The sequence below is a fragment of the Bombina bombina genome, chromosome 8, assembly GCF_027579735.1.
Source record: "Bombina bombina isolate aBomBom1 chromosome 8, aBomBom1.pri, whole genome shotgun sequence".
NCBI classification, from domain to species: domain Eukaryota; kingdom Metazoa; phylum Chordata; class Amphibia; order Anura; family Bombinatoridae; genus Bombina; species Bombina bombina.
This window is the reverse complement of record NC_069506.1, coordinates 292,183,570-292,207,429: the sequence shown is the minus strand read 5'-3', so window position 1 is coordinate 292,207,429 and position 23,860 is coordinate 292,183,570. Positions and strand designations below refer to the sequence as shown.

General features: G+C 40.2%; 1 protein-coding gene across 1 annotated transcript in view; it reads right to left on the bottom strand.

Moving 5' to 3' along the window:
* Window positions 1–1,595: 1,595 nt before the first annotated feature.
* The window catches only part of DRAXIN (dorsal inhibitory axon guidance protein), a 42,844-nt gene continuing 20,579 nt past the window's right edge, over window positions 1,596–23,860 (bottom strand). Inside the window, exons 3-6 of the mRNA XM_053690068.1 lie at window positions 17,757–17,868; window positions 16,889–16,963; window positions 16,508–16,597; window positions 1,596–3,293 (exon numbers count right to left, since the gene is read on the bottom strand). Coding sequence (XP_053546043.1) covers window positions 3,181–3,293; window positions 16,508–16,597; window positions 16,889–16,963; window positions 17,757–17,868 — 390 coding nt within the window. The 3' untranslated portion in view covers window positions 1,596–3,180. The remainder of the gene's footprint in view (window positions 3,294–16,507; window positions 16,598–16,888; window positions 16,964–17,756; window positions 17,869–23,860) is intronic.

Genomic DNA, 23,860 nt, shown 5'->3' with positions numbered 1-23,860 from the left:
AGGGACTGGGGAGTTCCCTATTCTGAAATAGGGGAATTCACAATTTGTGTCTGAATCTCTCATACAATTCTCTTGATATTCTCTAAGCATCTTACACCTGCAGATCTCACTGATTTACATTGCCAGCTGTATGCATGCGACATTTGCTTAACATTCACAATACACTAATTTAAATATTAAAATATATTTCAGCTTAATTTGTATTTGCTGCAAACTGAGGTTTTATGTCATTTCCCTGTGCTCCCCTTCTGACCTAAATCTCCCCTGTAAGATTCTCTATTCCCGAGAGCTTCATTACTTTCTATGAAAGGCCTCTCTCTTCTCCCTGTGACTTCCAGGTTCCATCATTTTTCTTAGTGAATTCAGTGAGCTCTGCCTTGTGGAATCTGCATTATAATTTCTTTTCAAATTGGAAATTTTGTAATCATCAGGCCTAAGTCTACATTTACCCATAAGTGGCTAGTTGGTTTATGTAAAATAGCAATTATCTTTTCTTCCTCTGGACCAGCAAAACAATAACAAAATGTGGTTTTGTGTTTTCTGTCAAAAACATTACCATAGTGCCAGAGTTTTCTATATCTACAGGCAGTCCCCATGTTACGAACAAGATAGGTTCTGTAGGTTTGTTCTTAAAGGGACAGTCTAGTCAAAATTAAACTTTCATTATTCAGATAGGACATGCAATTTTAATCAACTTTCCAATTTACTTTTATCATCAAATTAGCTTTTTTTCTCTTGGTATTCTTAGTTTAAACTAAACCTAGGTAGGCTCATATGCTAATTACTAAGTCCTTGAGGGCTGCCTCTAATCGCATGCTTTTTAAATTGTTTTTCACAACAAAAGACTTGGTAGTTCACAGGCAATATAGATAAAACTGTGTTCAGACAAAGACAGTTATTTAAGATTTAGCACAACACAATGCTAAATGCAAGACAATAGATAATAAACAGTCACAGTCATGTGATCAGGGGGCTGAAAGAAGGTTCTTAGATACAAGGTAATCACAGAGGTAAAAAGTATATTAATATAACTGTGTTGGTTGTGCAAAACTGGGGAATGGGTAATAAAGGGATTATCTATCGTTTAAAACAATAACAATTCTCTTGTAGACTGTCCCTTTAAGTTGAATTTGTATGTAAGTTGGAACAGGCACTTTTTTTAGGTGAAACTCTAGACAAACATTTTTTTTAGTTTTGGATAGCATATTGAAAAGTTTGTTTTGCTATCTGTGCTCCTGTTCAGAAAATTTCACGTCACTTTCTGTCCTTGTGACAATTAGATTTTAAATATTTTGGGTTATCCTGGAAAGAACAATTGGCAAAAAAGCTTTATTTTCTCAGTTTGCAAGTACGGATGTCTGTAACGCAGGGACTGCCTGTATGTAATAAAGACCATGTATGTTGTAAAAGAGACCTTTGGATGGTCACACGCACATACTGCTCATGATAAAAGGGAAAAGCAGCTACAGAAAATAATTACAATTGCACTGATTTTACAAAATTCTAAATTACTTACCCATCATTTTTAGATCTGAGCAACAGGCTACACTTCCCCTTCTTGCAATTCATTAACTTAAAACATAACAAGAAGCAAATAACTGTCCACACTTTATTTACATTCAAAATGACATACCAGGACTCTGTAACATCACATTATTTGTCTCTACACATACTGTCAGCTCAGTGCTATAATACTATATGATGGGGGAATCCCACCCTAATGCCCCTGTAAGATCTCTACACATGTATAAAAATGCAGCATAGCTGGCCTGGACCTCTGTGGCGCAGATGTTGTCATCACTCGTGATCAGGTGACCTCCATATTATTAAACGTTATTACCAGTACCTGAAATGTAATTATTTGTCTCATAACAGCTAATACCAAAAGTCATGTTTCTACTTAATATCTTTTATAGACAGTGCTGCCCCCTTATGTCAGTGATTGGAAACAGCATATTATTTTTATTTTATGTTATAGACAGTGCTGCCCCTTATGTCAGTGATTGGAAACAGCATATTATTTTTATTGTATCTGTTATAGACAGTGCTGCCCCCTTAGGTCAGTGATTGGAAACAGCATATTATTTTTATTGTATCTGTTATAGACAGTGCTGCCCTCTTATGACAGTGATTGGAAACAGCATATTATTTTTATTTTATGTTATAGACAGTGCTGCCCTCTTATGACAGTGATTGGAAACAGCATATTATTTTTGTTTTATATGTTTGTTCCCTACAGTGTCTTCTGTTTTAGAGTGCAGTAACAACATTAACCAGCTGTTCATCATGTCCCTTCCATAGTCACCTGTGTACAGACATATTACATGTTTATCCCTATTCCCTATTACCCCTGTCCCCTTTTTAACCCCCTCTACTCCATGCGCTGCCTTCCTTTTCTTCTGAATGTAACACTCTTGCCCTTTTCATTGTACTCTACCGAAAACGCTAGCTTATAAGGTACTGTTTAATCTTCTGTAGATTGTATTCTAGCATTGCCATATTTGAGACAACTGCATTTTCCCAATACTTATGTTGCCATGATAACTTTTACTTTTCATGGGGCATATGTACATATGCCTCACGCAACCCTCAATTAAACACTTTGGCAGTTCAGTGAGCGATGGTGGCTTGTCATTAATTGGTGATGATACATAACTGATGCAATATATACTCTCTGAGCTGTGTTTGACTGAGGGCCCATGTCTGTTGGAAAATGCATCTTTGTTCATTTCCATCTTGAGTTTTATGTCTCCTTTAAGGTCGTTGCTTATACAAATACATACTCCAGAGCTGTTTAGGAACTGATTGATCTCAGTATCCAGTGTGCAGCCCTGTATTATTCATTTTACATAACATCTCCCCTTTATAGAGATGGATAAACTAGAATACAACGCACACAATAAGCCAGAAGTTGTTATTGTCAGTTATTGTCTGTTACTATGTATACTACAGATCCCCATCCCCACAATTAAATAAATATTCATTGTACAAGGCTAAATTGCATGTCTCTGCCCAGGCTACAAATCTGTGCACAACCTGCTGGAAAAATGGTATTATACCACGGTCTGTATATAAATATGTCCTTCCTCAGGGTGACAATGACAAATGCTAACACTGGTTGATTAGCGGTTTGTAGATTTCAGTTTTAAATACTGATCGAGATCAGGACCCATACATTTTTTAGACAGAAATAAAAGATCCCTGGTCTCTGTTGATGGTTTCTGGATCCACGCAGCGTCCTTTTCTCCTGGTCACTCTTTGATTGCGGTGAAATTTAGCATAACAGCGGAAGCCTGCAGGATAGAATAGGGCAAACGGTTATTAAGTTATTTCTATATTCTGAAGTAAACCTAATCAGCAGTGGTGCTAAAACAGGGGGGGAGTGCTATGCACCCCTATTATTACTCACTTTCTCTGTTTACTTTTTGACTCATCAGTCTGACTCTTTATGGTTCTCTCCCTCTCTATCTAATTCACTTTCTCTGTTTACTTTCTGACTCATTAGTTTGACTCTTTGGGGTAGATTTATCAATGTGCGGGCCGGCCATCAATAAATGCCGACAGCATATGCTGTAGGCATTTATCGTTGCACAAGCATTTCAAGTGAAATGCTTGTGCAATCAAAAAGAAAAGGAGTTTGCTCATCTACTAATAAGGAACAAAAAGACAAGAGCGCAACACACTCTCTAAGAGTAAAAGTTTTTACTGAGTAATAAAAGCGCAATAACAAAAATGACACGTACAAGATTAAAAACAAAATGAGCAGAGTGTGAATATATCACCATGGAAGTCTCCCCCAAGCAAACGAACAACCGAACACTGCCAGATTCCTAGGAACCTTCAATGCTTTACAAGTTCGTCCTACAGCAGATCAGCTGTTCCAAAGCCTGCAAGCGGGGAGAACTTATATGCCTCAACGCGTTTCCTCGGGTCTCCACCAGACTTTATCTGCTCATCTACTAATACCGTTTAATATTATATAGTATATTATGCTAGTAAGGTGCTGCCTGGAAAGGATTTATATATAAAAATTGTATATAGGAAAGCGGATGGACCAAAATAAGGAACATCTAAAAGACCAGGGGGTTAGCACACCGACTATCTAAAATGATTCACAGGGACAGTTTGGATAAATGCAAAAAAATATACTTTATGGTTTATGTGATCATAAATATGTAAAAATAAACATGCATATATACAGAGCTGGCTAGTTTTGCTCTTTTGTGAGGGGCCCATGTGTTTTGTTTGTCTGTCTGTCTCCATGTTTTTGTATATATGCATGTTTGTTTTTACATATTTATGATCACATAAAGTATATATTTTTGTATTTATCCAAACTGTCTCTGTGAATAATTTTAGATAGTCGGTGTGCTATACCCCTGTTTTTTTGGATGTTCCTTATTTTGGTCCATCCACTTTCCTATATACAATTTTTATATATAAATGCTTGTGCAATGCCGCCTCCTGCACATTCACGGCTAATCGGGGGTGTCAATCAACCTGAAAGTATCCGTTCGGGCTGATTGCTGTCTGCCACCTCAGAGGTGGCAGACGAGTTATGGAGCAGCGGTCTTATGACCGCTGCTTTTTAAATTACATTTCCGGCGAGCCGGAAAGTACAGGGGGAAGATAGCAGCATCCGCTGCTTGGTAAATCTACCCCTTTATCCTCTCCCTCTCTAATTCACTTTCATTGTTTACTTTCTCATTTAATGATCTAAACCTCGCATTTTTAGACGTGGTTTTTCACGCTGACCATCGCAAGGGCTGTCCTGTTGGAATTATTATAAAGAAAGGGTCAGTCCCTGCGAGTGGTAAGATGGCTCCTATATAAAATAATGAAGCTCGCTAGAAAGGGAAACTTCGCTCCATAGAGTGAAGTTAGCAGTTAGCAAGGGACGCACTTTAAAAATGAAATCCTGCAGCCAATATAAATCACATTACTCTGCTTTCTGCATATAGCATCTTACAATTGCTTTTATTTTCATATGCATCTGTTTGTCTATTAGGGTTATAAGTATTTTGAGTGTTTTGAGAAAAGTTCACCACCTTTTAGTTTGCGAGAAAAAACTGTGAGATCTATAGTGCGAAAATCTTTACAGAATTATGCTGGTATTTGAGAGACAATTTCATATACACCCATGGAACACCCATGTTCAGCCCATTTTACAAAAAAAACAAACAACTACGATTTGTATTTTGTACTATTGTGCTTTTTTTGCACATCCAGTGTACTTAAATTACGATTTGCGCTGTGCATAGTTAATACAATTTATTCCTGTGTAATTTACATACAAATTTTACGCTTTTGATAAAATAAAGTTTTTGGTGAATATAGTTACGATTTTTGATGCACCTTAACAATACAATGTTTCCTGCTTATTTTTGTGTGAATGTTTCAATGATTAATTTTCTATGTTGTTTAAAATACAAATTTTATTGTGCACTTTTCATATGAAAATTTAGTATACGCCCCTTAGCGAGACACCCTGTTTTTAGGGTAAATAGAAGTACTGGCGAGCATTGTCTAATAATCTTGCTTTAGATCATCGGGCTGTAAGTCTGACTCTTTATCCTTCTCTCCCTCTCTGTGTAATGTACTTTCTCTCTTTATTTTCTGACGCATTCTGACTCTTTGGGCTCAATGTATCAAGCCCTTCGCCTCACAAGAGAACCTGCAGTCGCAATTTATCAAGCAGCGGTCATCAGCGCTCGAATGAAATGTTAAATTCTGCCAGCGGAATTCTGTCCACCAGAGGCGAGCTGCGGCTGAGAGGGGCAGATATGTATGCCCCTGTCTGCCATAGCTTGATCAATCAAGCCCTTTATCCCTCTCTCCCTCTCTGTGTAAAAAAACTTTCTCTGTTTATTTTCTGACGCAGTCTGACTCTATCCTTCTCTTCCTCTCTAATTCACTTTCTCATTTTACTTTCTGACTCAGTCTGACTCTATCCTTCTCTTCCTCTCTAATTCACTTTCTCATTTTACTTTCTGACTCAGTCTGACTCTATCCTTCTCTTCCTCTCTAATTCACTTTCTCATTTTACTTTCTGACTCTTTATCCTTCTTTACCTCTCTAACTTTTTCTGTTTATTATCTGACTCCTTCTCTCCCTCTTTGTCTAATTCGCATTCTTGTTTTACTTTCCGACTCTTTTCCGATTTTTTTTAACCAATCAACAAACACAAGCATCTAGCACTAGTGTAAAGCAGCATAAGGTGCAAGCTATTCAGGGTTCCACACCAAAACCTAAACTGCATAAGTCCAATGAAGATAATAGCAGCACTCCAGATGTATTCCAAAATCTTCACATATTATTGCACAAAAACTTCCACAGAATTAACAATGTTTCGGGTCTCAGCCCTTAATCATGTTGTATACATTGATCACTAAAACACTCCTTAAATACCCAGAACCTTCTCCCCCTGAATTAAAAAAATGGCATTATTCATTCCATTTGGGTCTAAAGATTCTAATTTATATATCCAATATAGTTCTCTTTGCTTTAACCACACTTATCTATTGTCCTCTTTCCTAGAAATTGGGATATGTTCAATGATCTGAAATCTTATTTTCCTATTCCTAATATCCGATTTATGTTTGGTGATATGTTCCCGTACCAAGCAAGTGGTCTCACCGATATAGACACGCCCACATGGGCATTTCAGCAGATACACTGCATAGGTATTATAGTATGTGTGGTATCCTTTAATTTTGAACTTCCTGCCAGTGCTAGGGTGGGTGAAAGATGACCCCTTAATCATACTGTCAAGCAAGGAAAACACCTATTATTATTTTCGCCTATAAATTGTTGTTTACTAATCTTATTGGAACCTATATCAGCATCAATCAGAGAATCCCTAAGATTTCTAGCTCTCCTAAAGGCTGGCATAGGCGGTTCCTTAAACTCCACAACATCTGGATTACAGATCTGGAGCATTTTCCACTGCTGCATAAAACTCTAAATATATCCCTACTTGAATTCCTATAACTACTTTAGTTTCAGGTTTACAAGCTCGTGTCCCTGACAACAATTGTTCTCTCGTTATTTGCATCACATTAGAAATATCTTGCACATTCATGTAACAACCAACATACCCTGTAGGTCCACGTTTATTAATGGTTTTACTAGCGCAGCTTTGCCGACCGGCGCTATTTTCGCTGCATGTAATATGCACATCTTAATGACCGCTGACGTACAGGGTCTGCTGGTGGTCGTAAAAGTGTTAAATATATTTTTTATGGATTTTCAAAAACAGACAAGCAAAATATTTAAACAGTGAAACACAACAATGTTGCAAATCCAGTAGCACTGTGTACCAAATAATACAACTTTCTCTGTCTGGGTTTCTCCTTCTGTATGTTACCCCCCCCCCCCCCATTCTCTGTTCACTTTTCAGCTGATATGTTCCTGACTCTTCCCCATTTCTTAGTCATTTCACCTCTTTTCTACCTTCCCATGTTTCTGACTCAAACTAGCCTCATCCGCCATCTGCCCTTTACTGCTTCCCCTTTCTGTTTCATAAATGTAGTTTATAGAAGGAAATGAAGTAACTGTACAGACAAGTGCTGGCACCTGCATGATGTCATTGTACATGATGTCACTGTGCATGGTATCACTGTGCATGGTGTCATTGTGCATGATGTCACTGTGCATGATGTCATTTTGCATGGTGTCACTGTGCATGATAGAAAACACAGAAACATAGAATTTGCTGGTAGATAAGAACCAAAAAGGCCCATCAAGTCTACCCATATTACATGTTACTTTTTCCTTAGGATAGCTTTATGCATGTCCCAGGCATTTTTTAATTCCTTTACAGTCTTTGTGTTTACCACCTCAAATGGATGTTTATTCCATGAATCCACCACCCTTTCTGTAAAAAAAATGCTTCCTCAAATTTCTCCTAAATCTGCTACCCTCTAACTTTAGATTGTGACCCCTTGTTTTGGCTTTTTTTTTTTTTTTTTTGAAAAATGCTTTCAGCTTCTATTTTATTAAGTCCCTTCATATATTTGAAGGTTCATGTCACCTCTTTCCCTTCTATCCTCTAAACTATACATATTTAGATCATAGAGTCTTTCTTTGTACGTTTTATATTTTAGACCATGTACCATTTTAGTAGCCCTCCTTTGGAGAGCTTCTAGTTTATTTATATCTTTCTGAAGATATGGTCTCCAGAACTGTACACAGTATTCCAGATTTGGTCAAACTAATGATCTGTAAAGTGGCATAAGAACCTTGCTATTTCTGTTACTAATACCTCTTCCAATGCAACCAAGTATTCGACTGGCCTTACTGGCTGCACTGCTACATTGTGTACCAAGTTTTAAATCATATGAAATAATAATTCCCAAGTCCCTTTCTTCTTTAGTTACAATCAGTAATGTACCATTGAGACTATAATTGGCCTTTGGGTTTTTGGATCCTATATGCATAAGTTTGCTTTTGGTAATATTAAATTTCAGATCTTATTTATTTGACCATGTCCTCTAGTTTTTTTAATATCACAGTTCATTTGATCAACCCCTCCTGGAACATCTACCCTGTTACAATTTTTTATTTCATCAGCAAACTAGCAAACTTTCCCTTTTAAGGCCACTTCCAATATCACTTATGGACATGTTAAACAAAACAGGCCCAAGAACTGACCCTTGGGGAACACCACTAGTAACTAATGGCTCATTTGAATGTACTCCATTAATAGAAACCCTCTGTCGTCTATCTTTAAGCCAGCATTCTACCCACTTAACAATCTTAGCATCTATTCCAAGACCATACATTTTGTAAATAAGTTTGTTGTGTGGGATGGTGTCAAATGCTTTGCTAAGTTTTCATTAATTTCCCTGCAATTGAGGTCAAACTGACTAGCCTATAGTTAGCAGAATCTTCCCTACTATCCTTTTTTATGAAGAGGGACTACATTGGCAATTTCCAGTCTTTTGGAACAACTCCTGTTAGAAGTGACTTATCAAATAAATCCGCTAATGGAGTAGCTATTACGGATCGAAGTTCTCTTGGAACCCTTGGATGAATATGATCTGGACCCACAGACTTATTTACTTTTATTTTTTATAAAGCCCTTGAAACTTCTTCATCTGTAAAAAGAAATCTACTACTCACAATATTTTTTACATTAATTATGATGTCACTGTGCATGATTTTACTGTACATGTTGTCAGAATTAATCATTTACAATTCAGAACGGGCATGCAGTTAAAAAGTAAAAAAAACAAAACAATTTTCTTCTATTACAAAATTGCTTTTCTCTTGTTGGTATCAGTTGTTGAAATGTAACGCTAGGAAGTAGTGTATGTGTCTTCAGCAGTGTTTGCAACAATGTATAATACTGTTGCCAAACAGTGCTAAAGACACGTGCACGCTCCTGAGGTTTTATGAGCCTACACAGGTTTACTCTGTAGTACAGGCATGGAACCACGTGCCAGCAGAAGTGACTGGGACTAATAGAATATGGGTCATTCTCTTGGGTAATGCTGGATGATCCTGAAATCCTGGCTTATTCTTGAGAACTGGAGTTCAGAGAAAAGGATTTGTTGTTTAATTATTATGAGAGTTAAATATATTTCAAAGGACACTAAACTTGAACATTTTCAGCCACGTTTGCAGATTTGCAGCATATAGGGCTCAATTTATTTAACGTTGGGCGAACATGATTTGCTACCGTCAATAATGTCTGCTGGACATTGTGGGACACTGTCCACATTTAACAAGCAATGCCATGGCGGCTAAGCTGCAGGCACTGTTAGTCATCCTGATTAGATCAGGATAATTTAAATCTGCCACCTTTTAGGTTGCAGACCGGTTAAGGAGCAGGGGTCTTAAAACTGCTGCTACTTAACTATCGTTTCAGCCAAGCCTGAATTGACGGACCGAATCGCTGCTTGGTAAATGGAGCCCATAGACTTGATTTACAGTGTATAAATCCAGTATATCTATGACCAATTTCAGGACTTCCTTTCTTAGTTGCCAAACCAGGAGGTACAGACAATCAGAAGTTGTAATGTCTGTCCAGTTGGCTAATAACAGAATGCACTGCTGTGCCCTGCTTCAATGTTCTGTTCTGTCTATTGACTGCGTTCCATTGCTTTTTACTGTCTAAGGAGCTCTCTTGCAATAGAGATGCAGGGAACAGGAATGCAATTACTATTTCCATCTAAAGAGGAGGAGAGTCCACTGCTTCATTCATCACTTGTGGGAAATAAGAACCTGGCCACCAGGAGGAGGCAAAGACACCCCATCCAAAGGCTCAAATACCTCCCCCACTTCCCTCATCCCCCAGTCATTCTTTGCCTTTTGTCACAGGAGGTTGGCAGAGAAGTGTTGGAAGATTCGGATTAGTCTCTTATGGAGGGTAGTACTCTTCGCAATGGGACTGGAGTTTTAAGTAGTCCTATCAGCCTCTCAGTGAGAGCATGGGTGAAAGTTAGAGTCTGGAGATGCAGGGGGAGTTCTTTTGTGAAACCATCCCGACTCATATTAACAGCTCCTTAAGCAATCAGCATTGACGAGTATTGCTGCCTGCTTTTATTCTCTCAAGTCCATGTCAGGAGCGAAGCTACTAACCTATCACACTTGAAGGGCCGTGTTCCTGTTCCACAGCGTTGATTCTGGTAAGATATATATGTGATAACGCAAGAAGACAGGGTCACAGTGTGACTCCTTTTATCTGTATAGAATCTAGGGTAATACCCTCGGAAGGGGGTTATGGAACAGGGGGGGAATTTAATATACAAAATAATGTTTATTGTGTTTTTTGCTGCACTTGTGTGAGATGAGGCTCTATCAGTGTGGAACAGTTAGAGAGAGATTGAGGCAGGCTTTTTTGGCGCGCCTCTTGCTCAGCGCAGGGGCGGTCCTGCATGGCACTCCATGTGACCGGGTGTGGCCTCAGTAACTTCCTCTTTCTCGAACCGTGTTCGGAGGAGACGAAAGCTGTTTCTTGTAGTCCGGGTCATAGGAGGTGGTGAGTGCCCCGGCCATTGGGATATAAAGGTGCCATTTAATCAATGATCAAGTCCATAATAAAGGTGCCAGCTATGGAGGACTCTGATATGTTGGAGGATACTCCTTCCTTATCTAAACCTACTAACTGTGTATACTGTGAGGAGGTTCCATGGAACCGTGTTAGAGCTCTGTTCCACATGTTATGACAATATTACTACTTCCAAAAAGAATAAAGTATTTAGTACAACTGAGCCGTCCGCCTCTGAGGGTTCTCCGTCCCACGTGGTGCGTTCCCTACAAGCATCTCTGATTACACAAGCAGTTCCCCAGGGCACTACTAATCCTCCAGCGGGAGGGGCCCTTTGGCCTCCAGACTTCGCCGATCAGTTGCAGACGGCGGTTTCTGCAGCCATAAATGTGATGCCTCATCCTACTAAGCGCAAGCGGAAGGTACGGCACTGCTATCCATCTCAGGAGTCTTCAACTATGCTGGATATCTCGGACAGATTATCCGCGGAGGAGGACAATTCAGACTTATCAGAGGATGTCGCTTCTGAGTCGGAATCGGCTACTTCTAGGCCTCCGTCCGCAGAGGAACCAGATTTCAAATTTAAGATGGAGCATTTGCGTTTCCTGCTGAAGGAAGTGCTTGCTATGCTGGAGGTTCCAGAACTGAAACTACCAGAGGAACCTTCTATCCCTAAACTGGGTAGGGTTTACAAGGACAGGGTAGTGCCCCAGGCCTTCCCGGTTCCTATCAAAATGGCGAACATTATTAAAAATGAATGGGAGAAACTGGGTTCGCCCTTTTTTCCCTCGTCTTCTTTTAAGAAGCTTGAACTGTGGGGAACCGTCCCTAAGGTGGATGGTGATATCTCCACGCTCGCTAAGAGAATGGCCATTCCGCTTGAGGATAGCTCTTCTTTTAAGGAACCCATGGATAAAATGATGGAGTCCATGTTGCGGTAGATGTTCCAACTGACGTGGTTCGTTTTCCAACCGACGGCGGCAGTCGCTGCGGTTGCTGGTGCGGCTACCTATTGGTGTGATGCACTATCAGCAATGGTCGAGGTGGAGACCTCCCTCGAGAAGATTTTGGATCGAATCAAAGCCTTAAGGGTAGCGCATTCATTCACTTGTGATGCTAACATGCAGATTATTCACCTGAATGCTAAGACTTCAGGGTTTTCTGTTTTAGCTCGCAGGCCTCTGTGGCTAAAATCGTGGTCTGCTGACATGACGTCTAAGTCTCGCTTCCTGGAGGTCGTTGCCAAGGGGTACAGGATAGGTTTCAAATCATATCCACCCAGAGGCAGGTTGCTCCTGTCAAACATCTTCTAGACCAGAAAAGAGAGACGCCTTCCTGGGGTGTGTGAGGTATCTCTTATCTCTCGGGGCAATCATCCCAGTTCCTCCAGCAGAAAGAAGTTGTGGGTATTATTCAAACCAATTCTGGACCTGAAGGCCCTAAACAAGTTTTTGTCAGCCCCATTGTTCAAGATGGAAATGGTCAGGTAAATTTTGCCCCTAGTTCAAGAGGGGCAATTCATGACGACTATAGACCTGAAGGATGCTTACCTTCATGTTCCAATCCACAAGGATCACTTCTAATTTCTAAGGTTCGCCTTCCTGGACCAGCACTTCCAGTTTGTGGCCCTTCCGTTTGGTCTGGCGATGGCCCCAAGAGTCTTTACAAAGGTTCTGGGAGCTCTTCTCGCAGTAGCGAGAGCCAGAGGGATTGCAGTGGTTCCATATCTGGATGATATCCTGGTCCAGGCTCCATCCTACAGTCTGGCGGAGGATCATTTGAGAGCTCTCCTCCTTCTACTTCGATCCCATGGGTGGAAGATAAGCGAAGCAAAGAGTTCATTGGTCCCCAGCAACAGGGTGGAGTTCCTGAGTACGATACTAGATTCTTCTGTGATGAAGATGTTTCTGATGGACCAGAGACATTGCAAGCTTGCGTCCAACTGTCTAGCCCTGCAGACATCCTCCAGGACATCTGTGGCCATGTGTATGGAGGTAATCGGGCTCATGGTATCCAGCATAGATGTCATTCCATTCACCAGGTTTCATCTCAGACCTCTGCAGCTGTGCATGTTGATACAATGGAAAGGCGATCATTCAGATTTGTCCCAACAGATATCTCTGGACAGACCGGTGAGGGACACCCTGTCTTGGTGGACCCGACCGGGCCAGTTGTCCCAGGGGACTTCCTTCCTGAGACCATCCTGGGAGATTGTAACCACGGATGCGAGTCTATCAGGATGGGGAGACGTTTGGGGTGCCAGAAAAGCACAAGGCAGATGGACTCAAGAGGTATTGAGTCTACCTATAAATATTCTGAAACTTTGAGCGATATTCAACGCTCTGAAGGCTTGGCCCCCTCTGGGGTTGTCCCAATTCATCAGATTCCAATCGGACAACATCACCTCAGTGACTTGCATAAACCACCAGGGTGGGACGAGAAGCTCGCTAGCAATGAGGGAAGTATCTCGGATTCTGGAATGGGCAGAGACTCACAATTGTTCGCTCTCAGCAATCCACATTCCGGGTGTGGACAACTGGGAAGCGGATTTTTGAGCAGACAGACGTTTCATCCAGGGGAATGGTTTCTCCACCCTGAGATGTTTGCTGAGATCTGCAGCAGATGGGGGACACTGGAAATAGATCTCATGGCATCCAGACTCAATTGCAAGCTACCCAGATACGGGTCGCGATTCAGGGATCCCCAGGCGGAACTGATAGATGCCTTGGTGGTACCCTGGGACTTCAACCTAAGCTACTTATTTCCACCATTGCCTCTGCTACCTCGAGTAGTGGCCTGCATCAAGCATGAGCAAGCTTCGGCTATTCTGATTGCTACGTCATAACTATGGAGGATGTGGTTTGCGGATCTAGTGGTGATGTCGTCATATCCGCCGTGGAATTACCTTGTCACAAGGATCTGCTAGTTCAAGGTCCTTGTCTACATCAAAATCTCGATTCTCTGAGACTGACTGCATGGAGATTGAACATCTAGTCTTAGCCAAAAGAGGTTTTTCGGAGAGAGTGATCGACACTCTCGTCCAGGCCAGGAAGCCGGTCACTAGATGCATCTACCACAAGGTGTGGAGGACCTACTTGTCCTGGTGTGAGGAACGAGGATACCCATGGCACAAGGTCAAGGTATCTAGGATTTTGGCCTTTCTCCTGGATGGTCTGGATAAGGGTCTTGCCGCCAGTTCCCTAATGGGACAGATCTCGGCTTTATCGGTACTGTTGCATAAGAAGCTTTCAGAGCTTCCTGACATTCAGTCCTTTGTTCACGCTCTGGTTAGGATTAGACCGGTCTTCAGGAATCTGGCTCCTCCCTGGAGCTTAAACTTGGTGCTTAAGGTTTTGCAGAGGGCTCCGTTTGAGCCTATGCATGCCCTGGACATTAATATTCTCTCATGGAAGGTCCAGTTGTTATTGGCTATTGCATCGGCACGCAGAGTCTCTGAGTTGGCGGCCTTACAATTTCAGCCCCTTTACTTGGTTTTTCATGCTGACAAAGCTGTTCTGCGAACCGGTTTGGGATTTCTTTCCAAGGTAGTGTCGAGTCGTAACATTAACCAGGAAATAGTGGTTCCTTCCTTGTGTCCTAACCCTTCCTCTTCGAAGGAGAGGTTACTTCATAATCTGGATGGGGTTCGGGCCTTGAAGTTTTATCTTCAAGCCACGAAGGAGTTCAGACAGATGTCGTCTTTATTCATTGTGTATTATGGAAGGCGCAGGGAGCAGAGGGCCTCTGCAACTTCTCTATCTTTTTGGTTGAGGAGTATGATCCGTCTGGCTTATGAGACAGCGGAACACAAGCCTCCTCAGAGGATTACGGCTCACTCGACTAGAGCTGTGGCCTCTTCTTGGGCCTTTAAGAATGAGGCTTCTATGGAGCAGATTTGTAAGCCGGCAACCGGGTCATCCTTACATACTTTTGCAAAATTTTTCAAATTTGACGTTTTTGCTTCAGCGGAAGCAGCTTTTGGGAGAAAGGTTCTGCAGGCTGTGGTGCCCTCAGTATAGGGTCCGCCTCCTTTAACCTCCAGTTTTCTTCATTCAGTGTCCTCTAGAGCTTGGGTATTTGTTCCCACAAGTGATGAATGAAGCAGTGGACTTTCATTCCCTTTAGATGGAAAACATAAATTATGCTTACCTAATAATTTCATTTCCATCGTGGTGAGAAGAGTCCACTGCACCCGCCCGTTCTCCGGTGGGCGGAACTAAATTTATTTTTGTTCTTCTGGCACCATTTATACCCTGATATTTCTCCTACTGTTCCTTGTTCCCTTGGCAGAATGACTAGGGGGTGAGGGAAGTGGGGGAGGTATTTGAGCCTTTGGCTGGGGTGTCTTTGCCTCCTCCTGGTGGCCAGGTTCTTATTTCCCACAAGTGATGAATGAAGCAGTGGACTCTCCTCCCTACGATGGAAATGAAATGATCAGGTAAGCATAATTTATGTTTTTCTAGTGGGGCAAGAGCTATGACTTGTGATTGGCTGTGTGAAGGAAAAAAACAACTGGAGCATATGGGTGACCATAGTGCTCAGTCTGTAAGTGGCAGTGGGAGAGAGAGGGTGAATTGGGCCTAGGCACAATATATACATATATATATATATACATATGCTAGTAATGCAGCAAACCACTGCTTAGTGCACCGTTAATTTTGTTTATAATTTATTTCAAGTACCATTTTTTACTAATATCTTTAAAGTTTTAAACAATATGCTAGAATGAACGAGTAGATGAAAGCAGAATGCAGAGTTATTGACTCTATTTTTCAAACTCCATTTTATAAGTATTCCCTATAGTGTGACCTCTAGGTTGCATAATCTTTGATGGCTGTAAGTTATTAAAGGGACATTATACACTCATTTTGTCTTTGCATAAATGTCTTGTAGATGATCTATTTATATAGCCCATAAAGTTTTTAAAAAAAATAAATGTATAGTTTTGCTTATTTTTAAATAACATTGCTCTGATTTTCAGACTCCTAACCAAGCCCCAAAGTTTTATGTGAATACCGTCAGCTACATTCTCCAGCTTGCTCCTGTTTGTGTAAAGGGTCTTTTCATATGCAAAAGAAGGGGGGGGGGGAGTGTCTTATTTACCACTTGCAGTGGGCTTTCCAACTGCCTTTTCAACAGAGCCAAACTGAGAGCCAGATTGGGTGTGTCAGATCTCAATTGAGACTTTACAGACCCCTGTCGGTTCGGCCATGCTTTGTCCCAAACTACCTAGAGACACCAAAAAGCAACATTTGTAACCTGTTTTTTAAAAACATGCTGCAAATTGCCTAAATTAGTTGTTTGATTTTCTGGGTACAGAATTTGCTTTTTGGCCTCCCAGGAACTGTAGGGCAAAACACAACGTTTAGACAAAAGCAAAAGTTGTTTAATGTAGTTTATGCATACCAGAACTTCCCTATTTCAGAACAGGTGTCAGCTGTATTTGATATTTATTAATTAGTCATTATCTTGTGGTTTAACCTTGGGATGTCAGGAATATTGGGACCAACGTACCTTCGGCACACATGCAGTCATCGTAACACTTGTTATTTAGCCCTCGATTGTGAGCTTTGCAGAGATGTTCTCTTAAATCACAACAAGAACCTGCAAACAAAGGACAGTAATAAATATAATGTAAATGGTGTAAAATATAGGGACAGGCAATGTAATAAATACTACAACTTTGATGTGATTTTAGAATGTACCATGTTATACCTGAATATAAGAAATTAGTTAATATGTTGGTGTTTAGGATGCCCTTGACTTCCTTCCGGCTACTGAAGCAAGGGGAGAATTTCTTGGCAACATTCCTATACAATGTACTGAGTGCTACATCCAGTGGACTTTACAAAAGGGCATTGTGAAACCTTTCTGGGGATTTTGCGGCATAAGTACCTGGAAGGCAGTCGAGATGGTGATCACATGGCTCCTCTTCATTTGTTGTGTTATGTGAATTATCCTGCAGCTTCCCTGTGCGACATAAAACAAAAGGTACAAGTCATACAACAGCCTACAAATCTGTGTCCTGCTGTACTTCATAAACTGTCCTTGATAGGACATGAAACCGAGAATGTGTCTTTCATGATTCAGGTAGAGCATGTGGTTTTAAACAACTTTCCCATTTACTTATATTATCTAATTTGCTTAGTTTTCTTGGTATCCTTTCTTGTAAAGCATACCTAGGTAGGCTCAGGATCAGCAATGCAATACTAGCTGATGATAGGTGGCTTGAAGCTTCATATATGACTGTTGTAATTGGCTCACTCAATGTGTTCAGCTAGCTCCAAGTTGTGCATTGCCGATCCTTTAACAAAGGATACCAAGAGAATAAACCAAATTTGATAATAGAAGTTAATTGAAAAGTTGTTTAAAATTGTTTGCTCTGTCTGAATCATGAATGAAACAATAATGGGTTTCTTGCCCTTTAATATTCAGTTTGTACTCTGTGTACCTTGAAACACTTTAATCAGCTTTTGCATCATCCCATTGGCTATTGGTAATCAGATTTAAGTTGCACATGTTTAGAATCAAAACAGAAAATAATATTAATGAGCACTGAATGAATTTAGTAACATTGTGTGCAGGTCATGCAGCAGCTAACTTGTGCAGCCATCAGCGCTAGTGACATCACATGACGCACACCCTGTACCAGATACACAGGTACTTCTGGCTGAAAGGATACAGCTATACTGGAAATTTGTGAATATATATTATTCTGAGTGTTGTAAATGAGTCTCTTTCAACAAAATGCCCTTAATATTACCTTTCTTTTTCACTGATGGCCATGAGTCTGGTTTCAGGTCTTCATAATCTGTCCAGTCAAATAAAGTCATATCTAGAGTTGGCATGACGTCTCCTCCCTTCTTCCCAGGAGCCTGCAAGGGATGAAATAACTAAGAGCTGACCAAAATGTAGCATTATCCTTATTATCTAATGATACGGGCACTGTCAGTTCTACAGGATTATGGGTGATAAAGCACTCAAATATTTCAATTGCAACCCATTTGGGCTGAGGGATAGGGTAAACAATTGCCCCTTCCTGCCACTGTCCTTTCCTGCCTTGCCACCCAAAATCCCCTAGCCACATCCAAACCCACCTAGCCATGCCCCAGAACCAGCTAGCCATACCTAAAATCATCTAACCACACCCACAAAACCACCTAGCTGTGCCTCAAAACCAGCTAGCCACACCCAAAGCCACCTAGCCATGCCCCACAACTGGCTGTCCACACCCAAAATCACCTAAAGACACCCAAAATAACATAACCACAGTTCTGGCCTAAAGCTCCCAGGACCCACCCCCTACTGACCTTTTTCTGGATTTAGCACTGGACACTGTCTGCAGGAACGGATCTAGACCTTAAAATATGGGATTGGTAACAAAGGCTGTCATAAGGCTACATACACATATATTTGTGCTTAATTTAAACTTTAATTTCAAGCACATTTTCTCCATTTATTAAATCACATTTGTCCCTCTCTCCCCAGGGACGGCCTTAGGGTATGACGAGCGAGGCAGCCTTGGTCCCCGGAGCACTGGTACCAATGTATTTGTTTAAAGGGACAGTCGACACCCAAATTTTTGTTGTTTTAAAAGATAGATAATCCCTTAATTACCCATTCCCCAGTTTTGCATAACCAACACAGTTATAATAATACACGTTTTACCTCTGTGATTACCTTGTATCTAAGCCTCTGCAGACTGCCCCCTTATTTCAGTTCTTTTGACAGACATGCAGTTTAGCCAATCAGTGCTCACTCCTCGGTAAATTCACATGCATGAGCTCAATGTTATCTATATAAAATACATGAACTAACTTTCTCTAGTGGTGAAAAACTGTCAAATGCAGAGGCGGCCTTCAAGCTCTAAGAAATTAGCATATGAACCTCCTAGGTTTAGCTTTCAACTAAGAATACCAAGAGAACAAAGCAAAATTGGTTCTAAAAGTAAATTGGAAAGTTGTTTAAAATTACATGCCCTATCTGAATCATGAAAGATATTTTTGGACTTGATTGTCCCTTTAATGCCTTTTTTTTTTTTTTTTAAACATTTGCAGCATTTTTTTGTCCGGGAACTTCAGGAGAGCAGAGGCTGTCACACATGCAATTATGTAATTGATTGGAGGATTATACTACAATTCTCCAATTTTTTTCTTTCCATAAATATATTGTAGATGATCGATTTATATAGCCCATCTCGGAGTGTTTTTGTAAAAATGTATAGTTTTGCTTATTTTTAAATAACATTGTGCTAATTTTCAGTTTACTAACCAAGCCCCAATGTTTTAGATGTATACTGATGTCTACAGACTCCAGGTTGTGTAATGGGTCTTTTCATATGCAAGAGGGGGGTGGCTGCCTGTTCTTGCTTTCCCAGCCTAACCTCATCAACAGTGCTAAACGTAGAGCTTCTAAGTAAGTTTTTAAACGGTTTTATACTGGATTTTTATACAAGTATCTGTGCATATTCTTCTTTATAGTAGTGTCTATTACATGCAGTTATATGAAAATTGGTGTATACTGTCACTTTACATTGTTTTTCTACCAATTTTCCATTTTAAAAACTTTTGGGGCAGAGTTGTAGGTTAGGGTCGGGGGGGAGACAGGGGGCCCCATTTTGGTTGGGGTCGGGGGGAGACAGGGGACCCCATTTTGTCATCCTGCCTAGGGCCCCGCAATGGCTAGGGCCGGCCCTGTCTTTCCTTGTCCTGCTATAGCAATGGACACAGGACTGTTTTGCAAATCAATGTCACCATTGAGAATTAGGTGCTACAATAATGATTTATGCCCAAAAAAACACCAATGTGTGCTTGGAACAAAATAAATGTCCCCCCCCCCCCTCCCCATTTATATCATTTTTTTCTTAAAAAAACTAAATGGCCCCTCCCACGCTTGGGCCAACCAATATCCACCTCTAAGTTTCTCCAGTCCCATAGCTAAAAATTATAAAGTTCGGAGATATGACGCAGTGACATTATACTTTGGGGCCGATTTAACAAAGTACTAGCCTAGAAGGGGGTGTCAAGACCGCTTCTTCTTAACTCCTGTTACCGGCGGAAGGCTCGCGCGAAAACAAGGCAAGTTATATATAATGTCTAATCAGCAACACTATTAAGGCACCACAACATTTAGAACTTTCTATTCCAAATGTTAATGTTTTCAGTCTAACTTTCAGAGCATACAGGAATGGGTGAGGCTGGAGAGGATGTTCCATTGTATATGGATCTAGGATACTGAGCCTTCGGAAACAATATGTTATGTGACATCCATGTCAGCATCTGAACGTACAGCAATCACTTGCACTGAAGTGTGGTGCTGACATACACTGTGCACCTTCATCTATTTCAACAAATGCATGTAAATTTGTATTGGTGCAGCAATAATTTATTCTCTGTAGGTGTTTTATACCAACTGACTGACTCTTATTTAAAAGCCATGCACCACCATGATACTGTAATATCCAATGTTTAATTGTGAGAAAAAAACAAAAAACTTTGCAATATCCTTTAATATTTATTTTGTTTTCTTTTCCTGTAATTTAGTTCTGAAAACTGTGGGCTTTCCAAGAGCTGCAAGAAGTTTGAAAAACCAAGTAATATGTCCTTGAAAAACCTCAGCCTCTGTCTTAAAAAGAGGAGATGCAGGTTACAACAAGTTGGTGTCTTATTAGTTTATGGTAACTAACTGGCCTTTGATTACTAAATAGATTGTGGTGGTTTAAGCTATAACACTAGGGGAATAGCCAGAGCTCACAACCTGCAATTCGCGTGACCTGAAAATTCCACACTCAAAAGCCATTTTTTGAGTGCCGAATGGAGAACGCTAGCAATATAGCCGTACTGCCGCGACTTGTAATATGGGTGAGCTAACTATTCCGCTCGCAAAGGCCAATTTTTTAGCGGTATAGCCGTAGATATATATTGTACCGAAATACCATCAGATATATGTAGAAATATGTATTTATAAATAAACAGAACATACAGTATTTTGCTATATGAAGATCACTGGAATGTGAAACTTTTTAATTTCAACTCATAGGGGTAGATTTATTAAGCAGCAGACGCTGCTTTCTACGCCCAAGGTTTCCGGCTCGCCTGAAATCTAAGTTAAGAAGCAAAGAAAAGATACATATTTCAGATTTGAATTATAGGAAAAACAGGTGAAATAAATAATCCAATCTCATTGCAAAAATATATATATTTTTTGCAAATATATATTCAAACACTTTATGGACAATCCAATTTTGCAGTATATATCCCTTTAATAGTTACAGACTGAGATTGTCTCACATCTTCTCATTATTAAAAATAAATAAAGAATACAACTAATTTGTCTGGTTTCTCAAACTGCATCAGAAAATTGTTTGCACTTAGCATAGCTCATTTATTTAAAATATGATAAAATAAACTGAGTATTTATAAAATCCTGGTAAGGAAAAAATATTTAACTTTGTTTAAATGGAAAATGTCCCCTTTTCCTAGTAACCAATGGGTTAAGAAGAAGCTGAAGACTAAGATGTATGTATTTCCATAGCGATCATGCACTTGATGGAGTCATCTCTTACAAAAATGTTCTGTTAGTGATATCTTATGATCACTGCCAGGATATTAACCAATAATTAACCACAAGCACAGCGCAAACATTTCATAACATCATTTTGTAAACAAATTAGTGAATACAGCTCAGGTTTGTCTATCACCAGCTACAGCTGCTTCCTAGGAGGAAAACAGAAAATACTAAACTCAATGCACTGATTCATCAGCTTCAGTGTGAGGTACCCACAGATATCACTAAGGGCTTGATTACTAGTGGAGCGCTATTTATTGCAGGCGTGTGAACTCCACTATAAGGACATTTTTGCGCATGTATTACAAGTTGAAAGTAAAACATTTTCAACCCAACACATGCAAAATGCCAAACTTAGAATATCGCAACCACATTAAAATATTGCCTCATAGACTTCAATGGAGCACGAAAAGAGGGAGAAAAAATAACACCCAACAAGTCGCACAAACCCAACTGCGTTTTCTCAAGTGCATGAAATGTTAATATTTCACATCCCAATGTTCTTCACAGAGCAGAATATGTTCTATTTATTCTCTAATACATATTTATATATATAGCTGATGTTTTTTTTTGGTAAAATATATCTATACCTATATATATGAACACTGCGACCCAAGCATACGCAACTACATGAGGATGCTACAAGATGGAGTGAAAGTGCATGGTGATTCTAGATATCTGAACAATTTAAGTCCTGAAGAGAGAGCAGCTATTGAATCCCTATCGAGTAACACAAATATAGTTATATACCCTGTGGATAATGGTGGTGCTATTGTGCTCCAGAACTATAAGGACTATAGAAATGAAATTGAGAGGCAATTATCCAATCTGAACACCTATAAATGCCTATCAGGTGACCCCACACTTGAGTACAAGACTCACATTGATGGTGTAATGCATGATGCTTGGCAGAAGGGGTGAATTGACAACACCATTAAGGAATGGCTAGGAGTAAAACTTCCAGTTAGACCTCTATTGTACACACTTCCCAAGATCCATAAGAATGTTACTTCACCACTGGGACGTCCCATAGTCTCAGCTAGGGACTCTTTGCTGCAACCGATTGCAACATTTGTGGACTATTTATTGCAACCGTTTGTGATAAATATGAAATCTTACCTACGTGACTCATGGGCCCTCATTGAGGTTTTGACAAACAATGTGGAAGTTGACAATGAGGATATACTGGTCAGCATGAATGTCAATAGCCTCTATACTGTGATTCCACACGATGAAGGGATACAAGTGATTTCTAGATGTTTGAGAAGAAATCCATATGTGGGTCCACCCCCTGAATTTATTACTGAATTGATTTCTATTTGCCTGAAATTTAACTATTTCAAATTCGAATAAGCATTCTATCTGCAACTAATAGGGACAGCAATGAGCTCTAATATGGCACAGTCATTTGCCAATCTCTACATGGAATTTGTAGAAGAGGAGGTATTACATGTATATGATAATCAACATATTTTCAACTGCAGGTATATGGATGACATTTTTCTCATATGGCGTGGTGATGAAGCAGACTTGGCGAGTTGGATAGACATGTTCAATAGATCCAACTGCCCAATTAAATTAAAAATTCATCAGAATATTAAAGAATGGTATTGCTTGGGAACGGCGCTGTTCAAAAAACCTACTGATCGCAACTCATTACTTCATGCTAAAAGTTGCCACCCACGAGCACTCAATAAGGCTATACCTAAAGCACAAATGCTGAAAGTGGCTCAAAATAGCTTCTTGGAGGATCAAAGAAAGATACAACTAGATAAGATGATACAGCGATTTGCAGAAAGAGAGTACAGCAATGAGGACATTACCTTAGCCAAAACGGCCATGACTGATATGTCACAACAGGACCTCTTGAAATATAAAAAACCTGTGGTCTCTAAGAACCGACTGAACTTCATCACCACCTATTGACCACAGTTGAACACAATGGGAAGCATACTGAGACAACATTGGTATAGCATTAAAACTGATCCAACATTACCGTATAATGCATATGCTCCTCCGAGAGTTGGATTTAAGAGAGAAAAAAGTCTATGAGATTATCTCATAAAAACAGATCCATCCAAGAGTTATACCTCAGAAACCTGGCTGAAATCATTCAAAATGGACTGCTACAGATGCCCTAGTTGCTGGCGATATCAAGAAACGTATGGCCAACCTTAGGAGTGCAATTAGATTGGCAATAGAAAAAGGGAAAAGCGACAAGCGATCACCAGACATTTTATGGAATATGGCCATACAGTTAAGGACCTGAGGTTAATCCTCATTGACCACGTCCCTCCACTG